Source organism: Acanthisitta chloris, unplaced genomic scaffold (genome assembly GCF_000695815.1).
Source record: "Acanthisitta chloris isolate BGI_N310 unplaced genomic scaffold, ASM69581v1 scaffold30686, whole genome shotgun sequence".
Taxonomy (NCBI): domain Eukaryota; kingdom Metazoa; phylum Chordata; class Aves; order Passeriformes; family Acanthisittidae; genus Acanthisitta; species Acanthisitta chloris.
This window is the reverse complement of record NW_008680277.1, coordinates 1-19,220: the sequence shown is the minus strand read 5'-3', so window position 1 is coordinate 19,220 and position 19,220 is coordinate 1. Positions and strand designations below refer to the sequence as shown.

Below are 19,220 nucleotides of genomic sequence, written 5' to 3'. Positions count from 1 at the left end.
ACTCCAGTGATCCAGAGCACTTCTAAAGACAGTAGAATCTGACACTGCATTGGCTGCTGAGGGAATCCATTCATGAGCAGCTGCTCATTTGCCTTTCATCCATTAACCAACACCCTATGAGCCTGGCATTCCATCAGGTTTTCTACACCCATCTTGTGATCCGTCTGGTCTGTCTATATCGTACCAGCTTGTCTACATGGATGCTGTGAGAGACCATGTCAGGCTAAAATTAGTGTAGATGATGTCCACAGCTCTCCCCCATCTGCTGGGCAAGTTGTTTCATCACAGAAGGCGCTCAGGTTGGCCAAACATTATTTACCCTTGATAAATCTAATTGCTCTCATCTTTCACATGCCCTGTAATACCTTTCCTGACAACCTTTGCCATAATTTTCCATGGGACTGGAGAGGTTATATCCCCTTTGCAGTCATTAATACAACTTACCCATATAAACACTTTCTTATCTCTGAATATATTTCTGTTAAATGAAGTACTATAGTAGCATGAGAGCTCTACTTAATTCATCCCAGTTATGGAGGCTTCTCTACCAGTTAGTAAATCATCACTTTTTGCTCTTTCCTTATTTACATGAAAATAGTTTTACCTCAGTGGGAAGGGAATTGCAGTTCCACCAGTGAAAGTTTAAAAGTGGCCTCTTTGCAATGTCTTCTTCATCTTTTTGTTATCATGCTTTTATAAAGGCTTTTGCTTATACATATATTTCATGAACAATAAATTGCTCAACCCAAGAAGAAAGAGTTGTCATTTGACCTAATTTATTACTATCTTAGATGGTTTTAAAAACCCAAGATTTCAGATCCTTGATCTAGCTTGTGGTATAGTGAGCACCCACAGATTTTTTTTAAAGTCTTTGAAATTTGCATGTCCTGATTATCTTTTCCAGTCAGGTAATGCATAAGTGTCCTAAGTAGAAGCCAAACTTTAGGCACCACCATTTGAAATTTGGGAGGATATGGAAGGATATTTGATTTGTGAATTTTTTTTCTCAGCTTCACAGTTACTACGTTCAGGTTGTTCAGAGTTTTGTGGGGGATTTTTTTCCTGGCAATTTGCATGAATTTTTATTTTTATTGTAATGATTGTCTAACTGTGGGACTAATGAAAATGTAAAATGAAGGTATATGATACCTTTAGTTTTTGTGATAAGTTATTATGTATCTGTCTCAATATACACATAAATATATATTTAGACAGATAAATAAATTTATCTTTACCATAAACAGTGAATAGCATAATCCTATGCAGTGAGTTTGTTCTTTTTGTAGTTTTTATATATATGTATATATATTTGCAGGTCATTGCCTATAACTCCGAAGGGAAAAGCAGTCCAAGTGAGACAGTGGAATACATTACTTGTCCAGACAAACCTGGAGTACCTTCAAAACCCACAGTGAAAGGAAAAATTCATGCACAGAGTTTTAAAGTAATCTGGGGTAAGAATGTTGTCCAGCTCCATTTACAGTGTGTCCTCTGTATTTTAAATATATTTATATACATATAAAACATTTTATATCTATTTGGATATAGAAGGTCAGGTTTAACTTCAGTAATACTTCAGTCAGCTGAGCTGTTGTGATCTGTTTTCATGGAATTAAGAAAAATACTGATTCAAAATATTTAGCATGGAAATAGAATACTGTAATTATGTGGGAGGAATAATGCACTAATTGTAATAGGGGCTGTTAATGCAGGGAACTACAATAATGTAAAAAAAGATGTTGCTGATTGGTGTGCTAAGAAGTTCTGTTCCTCTGGCACTAAAAGTAGATGCCATGACATTCTGGGGTATTATTGAAAGAGAAGAACAAAGGTGAACTTATCTCTTCAAAGTGTTTGGTTTTGACAGAGAAATGTTTTATTTGCTAAGGATCTTGAGAAGCTTTTACTTAGGCTCAGTGTTTTTTAGCCTTGTGCCGTAAAATAGAAGGTTAAACAGTACTGTATGATGCAGTACTTTAGCAGAAAATCAAACAAACAAATAAAATGTTATTTGTTATCACTTCTAACCTATTTCTATTTAACGGTGTGTTTAATTCTTTAGTATCAATAATAAGAAAGTTACTTGTAGAGTATAAGTAATACTCAGCAGGTTTGGTCTTGCATATTTCAGAATGCTTTGCTCCATTCAGGACCTGATGCTTGAACTTCTATGGATAATACATGACATATGAAGTTACTACAAATACCTGATTTGTAAACCGAAAGCTGCCAAAAATACCTATGTATATATAAAACCTTCAGTAGTTGTCATTTTGAACAGTAATATCTTACGTGATAATTAATGTGATGATTTTGTTTTTCATTTGGAGTAATTTGTTACCTTCCACCCAAGCTAGTGTTTGCAGGTGTGATATGATATGTAACCCTTGCCTAAGAGCCAACATAATTTCATCCAGCACATACATAATACCATGTTTTGGCAGGAGTACCCTTCTGTGTTGAAGTATCATGCTGTCTGTATATTTGTTCAAAATGTTGAGTTTCCATGTTACTTTAATTTTGCTGTGTTCCCTAAGTCATCTTTGAGAAACAGTATTAGGCTTATATGTCAAAGAAGGGTCTGTAGATTTGTGTCTTGTACGTGAATGTTATACCAGGGAGGATAGTGCACTCGGTTTCTAGTGATATATTAAAAGTTGAAGAGATAAGTTTTCAGTGTAGAAATCTTAACTTCTATTGTATCCCAAAACATTTAGGTGTTCGAAATTTTGTCCTTAAATAATTTTGAAATACTCTTATATACAAATGAGTATGATAATATTCTCCTGTCTGCAGTCCCAATTACAGCACCATTAGGGTCTGTGTCCCAGAATCCATAATCAGGCAGCCTTCCATGGCACTTCAGACTGACTGAAATGTTTGCTGTGGCATCTCCCAGGTGCGATTCACTTGTCACTTGTAGAGTATACAGTAGGGCAGAGCACTGGCAGCTTCGCATAGTGGAGATTGAGTGATTTGCCACTGTCCTGAACTAGGATGCTGTCTGTCTAAACAGGCACCCATCTGCAGTCAGCTGTTGATTTTGCCTCTTGTACATTCTCCCCAAAAGCTACAAAGCTTTACAAATATTTAATTTACCTTACTTAGTTGGAATATTTCTGGTTTTTATAGATCCACCAAAAGACAATGGAGGAGCAGCAATAAATACATACATTGTTGAAATGTCTGAAGGCTTGAGTGGTAAGTATTAGGAGCATATGTTGACATTCAGCTGTGGGTTTTTCCCTGTCTCTGTGTGCCTGTGGGAAGAATAAAATGTGTATTATGACAGGGGAAGTTACTGCCAGGGACTGACATCAAAAAAAGTAGAGACACACTGGTGCTTGTGCAGAAGAAGTTATTTTTCTCTGGCTTAGAAAGAAAATGCCATAAAACTCAGTCAAGAGGGATGCATCTTGTTTAACTTACTAATTAGGTGTATTCTCTTTAGGAAGAGAAATGACAAATTTCAGACATTTTAGGGCACGAAGACAAGGACATGAGTCTTTGTTGCTGCATGACAGATGAAAGAAAAACTAGTGCTCCATTTGTCACTATTAAAGGAGTACAATGATGCAGCTGCTATTTGCTTTTCTGCCCTTCCATACAGAAAGGAAATGAACAGCATTTCTAAGCTGGACATAAAGCTATCTCACTAAGCTGCTTAAAAATCTAGACTTCTTACATACCCTTACTAAGTTCAGGAACAGAGTCACATTCAGAGTTTATACTTTCTCACTGGTGTGTCAGATTAAGACAGAGCATTGTCCCCAGATGTGATGGGAGCCCTCTCAGGGCTCTCAGCTGTGGCTCTGGACAGTCTGTCTCTTTCCTTACTCCACCATGTGTCAACATTGTCACTTTTGGAATGATGCATCCAGGTTTGCATGCAGGTTTGGTGAGCTGTGCATTACCTTTCATTCCCAGTCTTGACCTGTTGGAGTTTTAATTAAAACTCCCCAGGTTCCCTGCTGAATCTCTTACAAAGAGAGAGAGAGAGAGAGAACACTAAAGGGTCTCTGATTTGAGAACAGCAAATAATGAAATCAGTATTTCAGATGCTGCTGGACCATTCAGGATTACAGGAACAAACTTCATCAATTGTAAACTGTAGTTAAAGCCTGCAATGTGGTGATGTAATTTGAAGTTTCTTGTTCATGGGAAATTTTGGTTTTGTATCTTTCCTGTTTATTTGGTTATGATGCTGAATGTGTTTGCTGGCCCAGTAGTAACTATTTCATTAAAAATAAATTCTAGTAAAGTTGAATGCCAAATAAGGAAGCTATTTTACTCCAGCAGATTTGCACATATTAACCTGGGAAACTTTCTTTATGAACTTACTGGATCTTCCAGGAAACACAAAGCAAGCCTTAAGTTCTTTTTTATAAACATCAGGCACACACTTAGTGATGTTAGGACACCTGCTGTGGCAAATTACACCTTGGTTCACTGCACACTTGTTCCTAACCTTTCAGGAAACAAATGGGACACGATATACAGTGGAGCTGCTAGGGAACACGTGTGTGACCGACTAAATCCTGGCTCTTCCTATCGGTTACGTGTGTACTGCGTTGGGGAAGGAGGACAAAGCACGGTAATATGAGCTAATATTTTTATTAAATAAAATTTCTGTCTCTTTAGGAAAATCTGGTCCAGTAGATAATAAGCAAACATTGTGCAGAAGTGCCTAACAAAATAGCCATAATTAGAACCTCAGTGAAGTTCCAGTGTTGATGCACAGTGTTTCAAGTCTGTGCCCATGTCTTAAAGAAATAAATGTGAATATTCTTTTCTGATAGTATCTTTTTTAACATGATTTTTCTTATTTACAGAACCAGATACTATGTCTTTTCCTGTGTGATACCTTGGTAGAATATAATTTCTTAAGGCCTAACCCAATACAGCAGTGTAAGCAGGTCACTGGAACAGCTTCCCTGGGCAGTGGTCACAGCACCAAGCATGACAGAGTTCAAAAAGCATTTGGACAACACTCTCACATGGTGTGATTCTTGGGGTTGTCCTCTGCAGGTCCAGGAGCTGGACTTTGACAGTCCTTGTGGATCCCTTCCATCTCAGGAGATTCTGTGATTCTATGAATATAACGTTTTTCCTGTGGTCAGTATCTGAGTAGCCAAGGCAGCCCAGCAGGCCAGGGGAGCAAGAGTCTCCCCTCAGGCTTTACAGGACTGTGCTTCATAGTCTCTTTCCATGCTGTCTCAAGCTCAATTAAAAATGTTTACATTGCCTCACTTTTCAGTATTTCCAAAGAATTTGTTGTGGCATCCTATGCTCCGTCATATATGCACATTACATACACACAGACTCGTACAGTCACTTTTGCAGTGTCGTTCAGCTGGCAGTGCCAAAATGGCATGCAGTATTCCTCTCCCTTCTTCTCAGCAGCAAGTGTAACAAAGCCAGCCCTGGTGCTCTGCAGACTTCCAGCAGGGCCTCACTGTCAAGTTGATATGCTGAAAAATCTTAGCACCTTACATTCTTGGGGTTTGCTGTTTCTGCCCACCACCCCCCCACTATATGAAATCCTCTACAGAGAAGTCTCCTGTCAAGATACCCGTGACCACAGCCACCCTGTCTTAAGAATAAATCTGGGCTCCTTCAGTGCTGGTTCAGCTGCAGTGCTTTCATCTCGCCATAGCTCAGCTTGCTGCTGTACAGGAGGCAGAGGAAAGCCATGCACTCCCAGTCACCAAACCACAAGTGCATGTGTCTTTGGAGACTCTGCCAACCTATTTCCCCACAGCCCAACCTCATCACTTTAGAATAAACATTATTTAAGTATCCAGAGAAAGTAACTTTCTGAAAGTCCTGATACTTTCTGAAAGTGTTAGGAATAGAGGAACAGTAAAGAAAGGTGTAATTAACTTTTCTGTAGCTTGTCACTGGCATAAGCCTCCTGAGAAACATTATGGGTTTTAAAGCAGCATCAGTTGTTCAGTGCCACAATACATTTCAAAAGAACTGAAAAGCAGCAAAGCTTCCAATCCGCTCTTTCTTGAACATTATGTAGAAAGCAGTTGTGTAATGAGAGTCTGAGATGCACTTCTTGTGTAAATTAAAGGCTTAGCAACTTCATACTTGTTCTGTGTAACACTGAAGCTGATAACCCCTCATTGTCTCTGCTCACTTCAGTCTGCATCCAGAATAGCCAATGCCATCTGCTGTGTTGTGTTGTGCTGTGCATTTTTTGCTAGACTTCAGAACAGTGGCGGAAGCTTGTTGCACATCAAGTGTTGATAAGCAATGAAAGGTTGAAATCTCCGGGTTTTTTTTAGCTTGTTGCACATCAAGTGTTGATAAGCAATGAAAGGTTGAAATCTCCATTTTTTTTAAAAAATCTCTTCTGATTGATATTTCTGCCCATTTTTGCTTTCTGAGAGATTCTTGCACAGAGAGTATACAACCCTTAAAGTAAGAGTTTAGGTTAATACCTGCAGTTTGATGGAAAAGAGAATGAGTTTACATTGAACAAATCGTATTTCAAGCACCTATGCTAGGTTTGTATTGATAAATAACCACTTTTTTATTTTACCTCTTGGATGTGTAGTAAAACACAAAAGCAAAAGCTAATTTTGCATATCGTGATTCCTGTAGCTTGTTTTATATAGCTATTATCATAAATACAAACCAGGTCATTTAAGCATATTCATGTATTTGAAGATGTAGTTCAAAAAAGGGAAGACCCTGTTTCTATCTCAAGTATTTGCCTTCATTTGTGGCATAATTGGTAGTGGGTATTTTGGCCTAGATGACTTTGTTAATCTATCTTTCCTTTGTAGGCATCTGATTCTTTACTGGTGCAGACACCAGCAGTGGTTCCTGGTCCATGCCAACCTCCAAGGCTACAGGGCAGACCAAGGGCAAGAGAAATTCAGCTGCGTTGGGGTAAGTGTATTACAACTGTTAGCGACTGTAAGGGATCCAAATGTGTTGTGTTAAAATTAAAGCTTTTCTTTCTTCCTTAAATTTTAGGACTACCTCAAGTAGATGGTGGTTCACCCATTACCTGTTATGGTCTGGAAATGTTTCAGACAGAAACCGATGAACACAGAGAGGTTTACCAGGGCTCTGATGTCGAATGCACAGTCAGCAACCTTCTTCCAGGGAGGACATACAGCTTCAGACTGCGAGCAGCTAACAAGGCTGGGGTAAGGAGGAAGTCGGAAATGAAGTTAGTTCCAGAGACTGCAATCACTAATAAAGATCTTCTTTATAAAAGAAGCATTTAACAGTAATTTTAAAATGAGGATTTCCTAATGTAGAGTCATTTGAGTCACATAGCTTATTGTTGTGTGGGAACAGACAGTTAAACATTAGTTTATAATGGAGGAGATTTTTAGATGAAGGGAAGAGAAAATTGGCTAATTATGTCTTTTATCTGAATAATAGTATTGGGTAATCATTAGGAAATGATAAGTACTTTTTAAAGCACTGTTACAACTTTAGCATTCTCTTGTGAAGTAAGGTAACATTATTTTCTGTATACAGCTTTGCAAATTATTCTTACAGCCGTTGGTGTTCTAGAACATAATAACTAGGGCTTCCTGTCTCTCAATTTTTATATTTAGTTTAACTTCTGAGTGCATGTTCTATCAGATACAAGACTATTTTCTCTCTTTGGAGTATTAAATGTGTTTAAACCAATTATTGCTGTAGAACAGGCTTTATTTAATTATGTACCCCAAATCCTGATTTAAAGACAGAGAAGCAGAGCTGCTTACATTTGTTATCTTCATAAAAAACTATCAGGATAAGTTGACACTGTTTGTGGAGAGGTCTGCAGCTTAAGGCTTTAAAGCACTGACCTAACTTTTATCCACCCCCCACAAAGAATGGTCCACAGCTCAGCAGTTTTTGAATCCTTTTTAAGCAGTTACAAATTGGTTTATGTTACAGTGCAGCCACCAGGTAACTTCAAAATAAGGCTTTGGATGGCACTTCCCTGTTTTGCCCAAGCCTTTGAAGTGTCAGATTTATTCACATTGCATTTACTATAGTGAAGAAGAATCTTGCAGCTATTCTGAAGAAGAGTCAGACACTGAAATAACTCCCAAAAGCACAGTCCACAGAAATGTATTTTATAAGCAAGTAATAAAAGTTTCAGGCTGCTACTTTATGTCCCTACTATGGTAAACTGTTATTTAAAAAGTAGTAATTTTATTTTTACAGTTTAGTTGTATCAACTCTGTTTTTAATAGTTTGGACCTTACTCAGAAAAATGTGAAATAACCACAGCACCGGGACCACCAGATCAGTGCAAGCCCCCTCAAGTGGCATGCAGGTCTTCTGCATGTGCTCAGGTGTCTTGGGAGGTAAGAAAGGTGTCACATGGCAGTCTTAACATGTTTGTCTTCTGCATTTCTGAGCTCGGCTTTATAAGCTTACTACTCTATTTTAGTTCCATTTTTAAGCATACTTACCTGATTATCCATGACATGGTAGGTAAAACCTTAGTCATTCATCATACCATTATATGGCAGCTGTAAGTTTGCAGCCTGCAGGTGCTTGAGGTCTTACTGTGTTCTTTTGTTTTAAGGGTTTTGCCACAAGTACTGCTCTGCATATCTGAGTGATGCAGTCTCTTCTCAAAATTTATCTTTAATGTAGTTATATTTCCTCAGAGAGAATGTATCCACATAATATAATAGATTATTGTGCTTTTGCTGGTTTTATAACCTGATTTAATTTTATATAATTACATATTAATAATGCAGCAAAAGCCTCACAGACTTCCTATAAACCCATAGTTTAAGCTAGTAAAAAGAAGGATTCTGTCTGGGAATACTGTTTAAACACCGCTTTTCAAGGCTTTAGATGAAGTATCTGTATTACAGAACTGTACAGGAAGAAAAGATGAAACTATTTTACCTGGAAGGTAGTGTTCATGCTTCCTACTGGGTATGTCAGAGGAACACTCCTTTAATTTCTACAAGGCAAAGCCTTTTGAAAAAAATCTCTTATAACATTCAGGTAGAATTAATGCGAGTGGTGTTAGTTGTCCACTTTATAGAATCACATGGTAATTAAGGTGCAAGGTCAAATCAGACATAACTTCATATTTAGTCAGGTTTCTCAGGGCCTTGTCCAGTGAAGTTTTACCTCTAAGGATGAAGATGGTGCAGCCTGGTAGAGCTGTCAGGGTAAACTCTCATGCTGTAGGATTTCTTTTGCTTATGTTGAGTCAAAATATCCATTAGTGCAAGTCATGACACTTGTCTTGCCACTGTTCATGAAGTTTGGATGATTGATATTATTTCTTCTTTTAGTCAGTGAATTTAACTTCTAACTATTTATATCCATTTTGAAGGTTCCACCGAGTAATGGAGCTGACGTCACGGAGTATCGGCTGGAGTGGGGCGGGGTGGAAGGATGCATGCAGATCTCCTATTGTGGGCCTGGGCTCAACTGTGAAGTCAAAGGGCTTTTGCCTCACACTCTGTACTATTGCAGGGTTCAGGTAAAGATCTAAAACTCATTAGTGAAATCTGGAGGCAGGAGTTGACCCTCTGGTAAAAGCGCGTTCTGCTTTGGATCGGCAGGCAGTGAACGTTGCCGGCGCAGGCCCTTTCAGCGAAGTAGTGGCATGTAAGACTCCAGCCTCTGTACCTGCAGTCGTGACCTGTCTTCGTGGACTAAGTGAGGATGAAGTTGAAAATCCACACTATTCTCCTTCCACATGCCTTGCTATAAGCTGGGAAGAACCTTGTGACCATGGATCTGAAATCATTGGCTACAGCATAGACTTTGGCGATAAGCAGCCAGTAACGGTTGGGAAGGATCTGACCTATTTTATAGATGGCTTACAGCCAGATACTACCTACAGGTATGCCATGCACAGCTGCTGGACAGCTTACTGCTTCTTCAGCAAGACCAGATGCATTGTTTCCTTTTACTTTTCTAATGTCTGTATTATTCCTTTCATAGAACCATTAGCAGTGCATAGCCATGGGGCAAAATCAAGCTTTGTAATAATGATCATCATAAACAGATGAGCTGTGCTATTTTTATTTTATCTCAAGAACAATTCTTTTAGTTTATTGTAGTATTGTTGCATCTGCCTGGTTAATGTGTCGATTTAACTGCATTTACATTACATTCTGATTCATAACTGGTTTCTTGACCGGTTGCTTCATAGATGGCCTCCAATCTGTTTAACAAGGTAAAATCCATTCAAACAAGGACCATGCTCAGTCTGATCTAATGACATTTTATTGCAACTTGCAATGCTTTATCTGCAGAAGTAGTAAGTGGCAGTCAATGTGAAGTATATGTGTTTGAAAAAATCAGTCAGTGGGTAAATCTCTTGAAGAATTTTAGCTGCTAAAATCATCCCTTACATTAGGTCTAAGGGATACTGAAAAATATGAATGTAAAAATTAGTAGTTTTGCCTGAACGCATTCCATGTTCCTGTTACAGAAATATGTCCTCGGTGTTAAAGGAGAGCATCAGTCCCACGGAAGTCAGAACTTAGGCCCACTGATTTCAGTATAGTGAGGATATCACCTGGCTATGCCATTTTTTCAATCCTTAATTACTTTTTTAATGCTGTGTTGTAAGTCTGCAGCGTTTCTGTGTGCCTTAGAATTGTTTAACAATAATGCTGGCAATCTGAAGAGCTGTTGCTGTCTGTCAACAGACTGAAAAAAGAGAAGCTTCTATTGCAGAGATATGTCTAGACTTCTACCTACAAAAGTTCTTTTATAGAATACACTGTCAACTCTTTATGAAAATAAAAAGTTGCATGTATTAACCTTGGTTCTGGGCTGTAATAAATGAGCATAATTCTAAATTTTACTGTAGTGAAGGAGGGGTAGTATTCTTGAGCCTGCACACACATTTATGTTTCCACATTTTGCAGTTGTGTGGTTGATTGCTTCAGAATTTAATTATTGTGATTACTTTTTTCCAGTTACCTAGATACTATTTTGGACAAGCAAATGTTAGCATGCAAAATGAAATTAGAGACACTTTGCTCTCTATGGCTACCTGCAAGATATGTAAAGAGCCTCTGTTTTCTGCTTTTTCCTTTTGAGAAATAAATTGTTTGTCTAAGTCTTTAATTTTTACTCAAAACCTAATGTCAGCATTGTTCTCCATAGAGTATCAAAAATCTCAAACTTATTCCCGAATATCAAGTTCTACACACCTCACTCTTGAAGTAGCTGATAGAGCTTTTGCATCTTTTCATTAATGTGAATGTATTTTGAGTGGGTTTATTCTGAATCAATCTGGCTCCTTAAAACGTGGTAAGGAAAGTAACGCTCCTGCATACTCATGAGTCTATCAGAGCATAATATTTATGAAAGTCTTCACTGTAGAAAGTGCCTTCTATTTGGTAGCTTTACTCTCTCTCGAATGTGAGTGGTGGAAATGGCCACCACTTTTCAGAATCCAATTTCAAATTAACTCATTCTCTCTTTCTTTCAAATACTAGAGTACGAATTCAAGCCCTGAACAGTCTTGGAGCAGGTCCTTTCAGCCACACAATAAAACTGAAAACAAAGCCTCTCCCACCGGATCCACCTCGCCTGGAATGTGCTGCATACAGTTCTCAGACTCTCAAGCTGAAGTGGGGAGAGGGAACTGTGAAAGCATTGACTGACTCCATTCAGTACCACCTTCAGATGGAGGATAAGAATGGAAGGTTGGTTTTGGCATCGCTTTACTCTGCCCTGTATCGCTGTGCTCCAGTGCTTGGGAGATGGCAGCAAGGGGCAAAATTCCATATGCTCTGCTGAGTTTACAACAGACGTAGGAGCTCATCTCGTCTGGCAAGGCAAGAAGGGCTCTAGTGTTCTGTGCTGGGAAGTACAAGATCAAAAATTTCATTGTTTTTTATTTGCAGTTCAACCCGAAAAGTTTAATGCAATGTTTCGTGCACTTTTCTCTCTCTCACTTTTGGTTAAGTATTTTGTCAAAGTAACAAGTCTAATCAGTGTTGTGGATTTTATATCCTTAATATTGGAAGGGGTGAATTCTTTACTCTCTGTTGCCTTAAGTACAGTTATTTTAATGGAAAATAGTGCAAAGTATTATTTTAAGGGATTCTTTGTCTCAAGTTAGATCAGAATGTAAGCTAAGATGGTACAGCAAGTATCCCTGCCTAAATGAACAGTACTGCTACACTATGAACCATGTCTGAATCTCTGAGTAGCTTTAGCTTGAGAGTGAGACAAAATAGATCTACTAGGTGAAATTGCTGTGCTGTAAGGAGGAGAAGAAATCAGACTCCTAAGTGGAAAGAAATTCATCACCATTATCACAGACTAGGTCATGTGCAGGTACCATCTGTTTTAAATTTTCAAAGAAAAGAAAAAGTCAAAGGAGGTGACAACCCCTGCAGGAAGAGGGAAATTCATGCTGTGTCCTGGGGATACCAGAGTTGAAAATCAAACGAGAGCTGCTGCTATAAGCAGTTTGTGCAAGAATTACAACTTGAAGGAGAGTGACCAGTGCATAAAGCTCTCAGAAAGGGACTTGGTGTGCACTACAAGTGTGACTCTTGTCTTCCTGTGCAGATCTGAGTGAGCCCAGCTCCAACAGGAGCAGTTGGATCCATTACACTTTTTTAGGTGTATTTGCAAAGGGTTGTTTAGGATTGTTGCAAAGGAGCTAAAAGCTAAAATCGAGTTACCTAATTTTGAAAACTGAAGTCACTGGAGGAGTAGATGGCCAAGAATAAAAAGCAGTGTGTGCAGCACACTGTGAGACACAACTGCTGTCCTCTCCCATTGTCTCAAGTGCAGAAGTGTTTCTTAAAGTGCTTGGGACCATTTTTGCTAAGAGACAATCTGTAGTATTCTTTGTGCAAGAGATTTTTATTTCAAAGACATGAGAAATAAAAAGTTGGCCCTGGAAAATGAGCTTATTGTTTTATGGTAGCCAGAGCACTGTTTAACTCTGAAATATATATTTCTGGGCTTTTCATTAGATTCTGGGAAACTTTGGGGACAGATTTCAAGACAATACTGTAGCTACTTGAGAAGTTCTTTTCTGCATTCAAAATAAGCTACTCATTCCATTTTCAGGTTTGTATCCTTATACAGAGGACCATGTCATACATACAAAGTACAAAGACTCAGTGAGTCAACATCATACAAATTTTGTATTCAGGCATGTAATGAAGCTGGTGAAGGTCCCCTTTCTCAAGAATATATTTTCACTACTCCCAAATCCGTGCCAGCTGCCTTGAAAGGTAAAGGTGCTTCTTTTTTGTATTTGGGGAATGGGAGTTGGGTTTGGTATGATGTTGTATTTTGGGGCATTGAGAATGCTAAGCCCTTTTGCAAGTGCAGTTGGGGATAGCAGGACAGTACTTCTTCCAAGTAATTGGCTGAAATATTCACTCAAAAAATGAGAGTCTCGAGGTTTATGCATTCTTTGACACAGCAGGTTTGTATTAGAATCCCAGCTTACCAGGCTGTTACAGTAAGTTGAAGTTAAAATGCTACTTAGCATGTTTAGAATAATTTTAAGCATAGCAGCTTATTTCTCTTCTCTTTTTAATACAATGTATGCTTAGAGTCACCAGATTTTACTTGCTTTTTCTTTGATGATGCCTAAACTTAGCAGTAGACACCTCTGTGAATTGTTAGTTGTAGTTCCAGAAAACATTGGAAGAGGAATACATTGGAATCTGAATCGTTTGTTTCTCTGAGGCAGAATAGCAGTTAGATGCAGAATTGCACAGGTGGTTAGAGTATAACTGTATGCAATGGGGACAGCAGAGTGAGCTGTGGCTTATGTGCTTGCTTCCTTCAGCACCAAGGATAGAGAGAATAAATGACCACACCTGTGAAATCACATGGGAGGTTCTGCAGCCCATGAAGGGTGATCCAGTTATCTACTGTCTTCAGGTCATGGTGGGAAAAGACTCGGAATTCAAACAGGTATGATGTGTTTTAAGTTACTGTGGTTTTCTTCAATTAGTATTTGTGATAATTACTTTAGATTGATTTAGATTTCGTAAAGATTCTGTGTTCCAGTATGGTTTGAGTCACCATGCAAATATTTTGTCACCAGACAATATAAGGTAGTATCTCCTAAACCCACAGTCATATGGAAGGAGATTTAATATAAATTCTGCAGTAAGTTGCAGCCTCTCTGGGTTATACTGATGTTTACTAAATACAGCTTGACAGCTGAAGTGGTGAGGAAGTTATCCAGTAATGGGAAGAACGGACAAAAAGAAACATTCCACGTAGTGGTACAGAATTGACGTTGAGGACAAAAGGAGCAAATGTTCTCTTTGCCCTTAGTGCTGTTTGAAGGCAGTAAGCAGTATTATAAAAGGTTTGATTTTTGTTCAGGTCATACTTCTTTGCAGAGAACTGCAGAGAGGAAAGCTCCATCCACCCCAAGTGTGCAATGTAGGCATTCAGTTGTAGGAAACTTTTCAAACCTAAGTCAGTGATTAGGTTTTTACTGTAGGACCATTTCAGCATCAGGACATGCTGTAACTACAAAGGTCTGGCAGTTGAGAGTCTGCTTTAATTTCAAGTTTTGGTTATCCAAAGATGCAGTTTGAAATACCAAGCTACAAATTATTCTGCATTCAGTGCTAATTTCGCCTCCCTATAAACTGGCTGATAATTGACATGAAATTAGGCTTGGAAAATGTTTCACACTATTAAGCCAAGCAAGTTTCCTTTCAGAAAGGAAACACAATTAATTCTGGTATATTAAAATTTTATGATAAGTCATTATTATATAAGTTTTGCCTGTGCTTTGGTAGAGGCCTTAATATTTTGTAACTTTTAGTGTAGTGCTATGTTTATGTCCATTTGTTAAATTTTTCATTAAAAGATGAAACATAATCCAAGGTGTTTGCTATCTTGCCATGTGACTATTCTTTAACATTGTAAATGCAGCATTCAGTAAGTAAGGCATGGTCTGTGTGGTTTCTAGACATGGAGTCAAATCACGCTTTGATTAGCAGTGTGCGTTGCCAAACGAGCTGGACAAGAAAATAAAGTTTGCTCTTTAAGCATGGAAATAACAAAGTAGACTGAAGTGTGTAATTCCTTTTGTCTCTGCAGGAAGCTTAGCATAGTAAATTAAAATGAGAAGACTAGTTTGCAAAAATTAAAATTGGAACAGTCAAGAAGTAAGCACCAAGGAAGTGGCCTTTAAGACACATAGACATGATGGTGACAATCTTCTTTGGCACGGACAAAAATTAAAATGCCTGGAAGTCTACTCCAAGCTGTTTACTACCATTTCCCTGCCAAAACTTGACTCTCTTCTGCTGCTTCTCCCAATCTGTCAAACATTTTGTTCATGTCATTTCTCCCTTCGTGCGGCATACAAAATGAGTTAGCAATCTGTTGTTTGATCTATATACATCTGTCTAAGCTCTTAAAGCAACGATACAAATACCCCAGCAAACACATCTGCGGGGAAGGCAACTTCTGGCAAGGCACTGGGGCCAAGCAGTCGAGGACAGTAACCCCTGCCAGCTGGCTTAGGTGGCTGGAATAGGATGTGTCGGTGCCCTGCTGGCTCACTACCAAATGCATGATCCAAATTAGCAGAATTTGAGGAAGCTGCACTTCCCATGCCTGCCCTGCCTCAGAAAGAAAAGTCTGGGATGTAAATTCAGTCAAGCCCAGCTGCCTGGCTGTCAGGACTGTATAAGTAGCCACAGGCACAGCAAGAGCTCCTCAAACAGCAGAATGCGAAGGGATTTCCTCCTTCTTTCATTGAATGGTCAGTGGTTTGCATTTGTGAAATACTGTCCAACAGGATGGTAACTCTAGGGGAAGCTCCTGCAGGATGTGAAATTTCTGTATCCTGCTACCAGTTAAATAAAGCAAATCCAGATATCACGGGGGTGGTGTGAAAGAGTTGAAATAGAGAAATCAAATTGTACTGTGCTGCCCACCTAATAGCTCAGTATCTATTGATGTACCTGTAGTTGCACCTGCATGGGTTCTCGTTGGCTCTTACAGGACCTTTGCATAGCTGCAAGTTAATTAGTTTCAGAAACTGCCATTTAGATGTCACTGACTTAAGGACTCTGTGCTGAAGGGTTGTGAGCTCATGTTAACCAGCCAACTGAGAAGCCTTTGGAGAACACCCTCCTAAGTCCTCTCTGTCCTGGAATCTGACTAAATTAAAACCCACAGAGAGGACTCCTAGTGGCTTTCCTGATATGGTGTTTATTGGGATAAATGATAATATTTTAAATACATGATATCTCAACTACAGAAAAGTATGTTGAATTGGATTAAATTTAATGAATTAGCTTGATACAGAGTTAATTGCCTAAAATCCAGTGCTGTGATATTGTATATTACATCCCATGGTGCAGTATTTACCTTGTAAGCGGTCACCTTAACACCAGGGCTTCTGACAGAGTTCATTTGGCATGTACTCATGAGCCCATAAAAGAAGCTGGTTTTTGTGTTTCACCCAAAGGAGTGGAGACTTTGGCATTTAAATTGCGTGTTTTAGCTTTTTTGCCATTTTTCTTTGCATGGGTGACAACACTGATGAGTTGTCATCCTTTTTACAGTTACCTTCTCCACAAACAAAACCGTGCTGAGATACGTACGTGTATACAGGACTTTTTACTTGCTGTATCTTTTTCCCCCTTCCCTGCCAGCTGTACAAGGGCCCGGACTGGTCGTTCCGGTACACAGGCCTCCAGCTGAACTGTGAATATCGTTTCCGCGCATGTGCCATTCGACAGTGCCAAGAGCCCACAGGTCACCAGGACCTGGTCGGCCCCTACAGCTCACCAGTGCTATTCATCTCTCAGAGGACTGAACCACCGGCAAGCACCAACAAGGACACTGTGCAAACCACAAGGACACAATGGTCACAGAGCGACCAAGTGTGTGCTGCTGTCATCCTTGCACTTTTTGCTATCTTTTCCATTCTGATTGCTGTTATCATTCAGTACTTCGTCATAAAGTGAAGAAAAGAGTTCTATTTTATAATGCTGCCCATTACATTTTACTTTCTCATAATCTAAAAGTAATTCTGTTCTCTTGCTTTTACAAAAACAGGCATTTAGCACCGGCATTGGGACTGATGCAAACCTTTTCAGCCACTTTAAAATGCTTACTCGTAGGTATAGGCTGACACATGTTATTAAAATGCAAGCCACAGAAATATAATCTTTTCTTTATATGCCTTCTTGCAGTACAAACTTGATACGGGGCAGGCACGCAGTGTCTAATGAAAAGGGTTTGACCAGTAAGCACCAGTGTAAAGATGATTTCCTGGCCCACACTTCTAAGGGTTGCTACCATAACAGGGAAGAATGTGTAGATCGCATTTAAAACTTACACTAACAAACTTGTGCTGTATACAATATTAATCTGATGCTGTGAAAGCAATTTAGCGCTGTATTTCTACCTCCTCATTTGTCTTAATTATTTGGGAAGCAGGATTTATGCTGAAAACCAGAAGGGGCTTTTCTCAGGCAGCAAATAATAATAAACTGGATGGAAGAGTATGCATGAAGGAAGCTTCTTACCTGATAAATGTGGAGTTCTTCACTGCAAGTACGTGTTTTCGAAAGACTACAAGGAGATGGCACAAGTGGTTTATCTTACCCCCAGGATTTGATGTTTACTTACAAAAATGCCTCTTTTACTTCTTACAAATACAAACAGAAGGGAGAGTGTGAGGGAACTTCTTAGACTTAGCAATCAAATTGAAACACACATTTCCAAAGTTGACCTTTGATTGGATGCAATTTATACAGATGTCTGTGCCCTCTGATTTTGCCTAGTTAATAGATTTTCGAGGTAAAATTCATTATTGAATTTTTGCTGTTTCCCCAGCATTCACTTGCCATATCCACCAGAAACAAGCACTGCCTTTTGTTTGTTTTCTTTCTTTTCCTTCTTCCTTTTTTCTTTCTTGCTTTCTTTTCTTTTTCGTTCTTTCTTTGGGGCACCAAATCAGAAGACGAAGTGTAGTAATTTGCACCAGAAAACTTAAAAGCTGCTTTTTTCTTGAGATCCTAATGTTTAATGTTATGTCTCTTTGGATACTGTACCAAATTGTTGATTGCATGTAGTTAATGTTGCATTAGAGCACTTTGCAATTGCATAACTCATCAATGTTTTGTGAGCTTGCATTTGTGAGTTCTTGAATGACCAGACTGAATTTTAACAAGTATCCCATTGAACATCTTGCTAGATGTCAATGATTGCCAGTGACACAAAGCTTGTAGTGAAACTATCTTTAAAAAAAAATCCTTGTCTCATCACACTTATGTTGTTATACACTTTGTAATTAGCTATTTTTAATTTATTTGAGTTATAAGATAGTGGATCATTAATGACTTCTAGTTGTGTTCAGTTTAGCATTTTTAATGGTATTAAACACTTCTGTCAGTCTTAATAATAATAAAAAAGGAACCTCTGTCTTGTGCTTTGAAGATCTCTGAAGAATTTCTCTTATATTAGAACGGGCATGTATTGTAATTGTTTATACGTCCAATGATCTGTGCTGTAGAATAATGTTGCTGAGTTTTGTTTTTTTAAAGAAAAAAAAGAAATGAGGAGAACTTGGCCTCCACGTGGTGAGAACGACCTGTCTTTAAAATGTACTGTATGTTTACATTTTATTTCAAACCTGTCATTTGTACGTATAGGCCGATACTTTCCCGCAGGACACCGCGATAACTGATGTTTTCTAGAACCTTCTTAAAAGTGCCATGTTTGGCAGTGCAAATGAGGTTGCATGTCACAGCCCAGAGATTTCTTACGGTTGAATGTCTAAAACGGTAAGATTTGTTACTGCAGGTAACCTGCAGTGACTTAGGTTTTTCATAGTAAAATTCAAATGAGCTCCTATTTTTGATAGTCATTTAATAGTGTATTTGCCATTTGAGCCTCAGTGCGTATTACTGCATTGAAGACAGTTTTTAATGTAATCTTAATTTTACCTCATATACTGTACATTCCAAAAATAAATAAATAAAGAAAAAGAGAAACTCTAAAGTTTTTAAAACGCTATAGATACACTACCAAACATATCACTTTACGGTTGTACAACGTCGGGCTCCATGAAGACGAACCTGTATAGTCTGATAGAAAATACCTAAACCATGTAGCAAAGTACCTTTAAGAGTCTGTGGACAATAAAAGTACCTTCTTTTTCGCTGTTGGTGGTCAGTCCTGTGCGCGCACGGCCCTTCCCCCGCCCTCGCTCCTCCCGCCCCGGGGGCTGCTGCGGGGCG

The 19,220-nt window shown here is 38.8% G+C and overlaps 1 protein-coding gene across 1 annotated transcript in view; it reads left to right on the top strand.

The window, feature by feature from the left end:
• Positions 1-16,948, top strand: part of FNDC3A (fibronectin type III domain containing 3A) — a 47,304-nt gene extending 30,356 nt beyond the window's left edge. Inside the window, exons 12-23 of the mRNA XM_009077654.1 lie at positions 1,316-1,454; positions 3,133-3,201; positions 4,476-4,594; positions 6,798-6,903; positions 6,991-7,166; positions 8,217-8,330; positions 9,326-9,475; positions 9,558-9,841; positions 11,454-11,663; positions 13,048-13,214; positions 13,781-13,908; positions 16,626-16,948. Coding sequence (XP_009075902.1) covers positions 1,316-1,454; positions 3,133-3,201; positions 4,476-4,594; positions 6,798-6,903; positions 6,991-7,166; positions 8,217-8,330; positions 9,326-9,475; positions 9,558-9,841; positions 11,454-11,663; positions 13,048-13,214; positions 13,781-13,908; positions 16,626-16,940 — 1,977 coding nt within the window. The 3' untranslated portion in view covers positions 16,941-16,948. The remainder of the gene's footprint in view (positions 1-1,315; positions 1,455-3,132; positions 3,202-4,475; positions 4,595-6,797; positions 6,904-6,990; positions 7,167-8,216; positions 8,331-9,325; positions 9,476-9,557; positions 9,842-11,453; positions 11,664-13,047; positions 13,215-13,780; positions 13,909-16,625) is intronic.
• Positions 16,949-19,220: the final 2,272 nt, after the last annotated feature.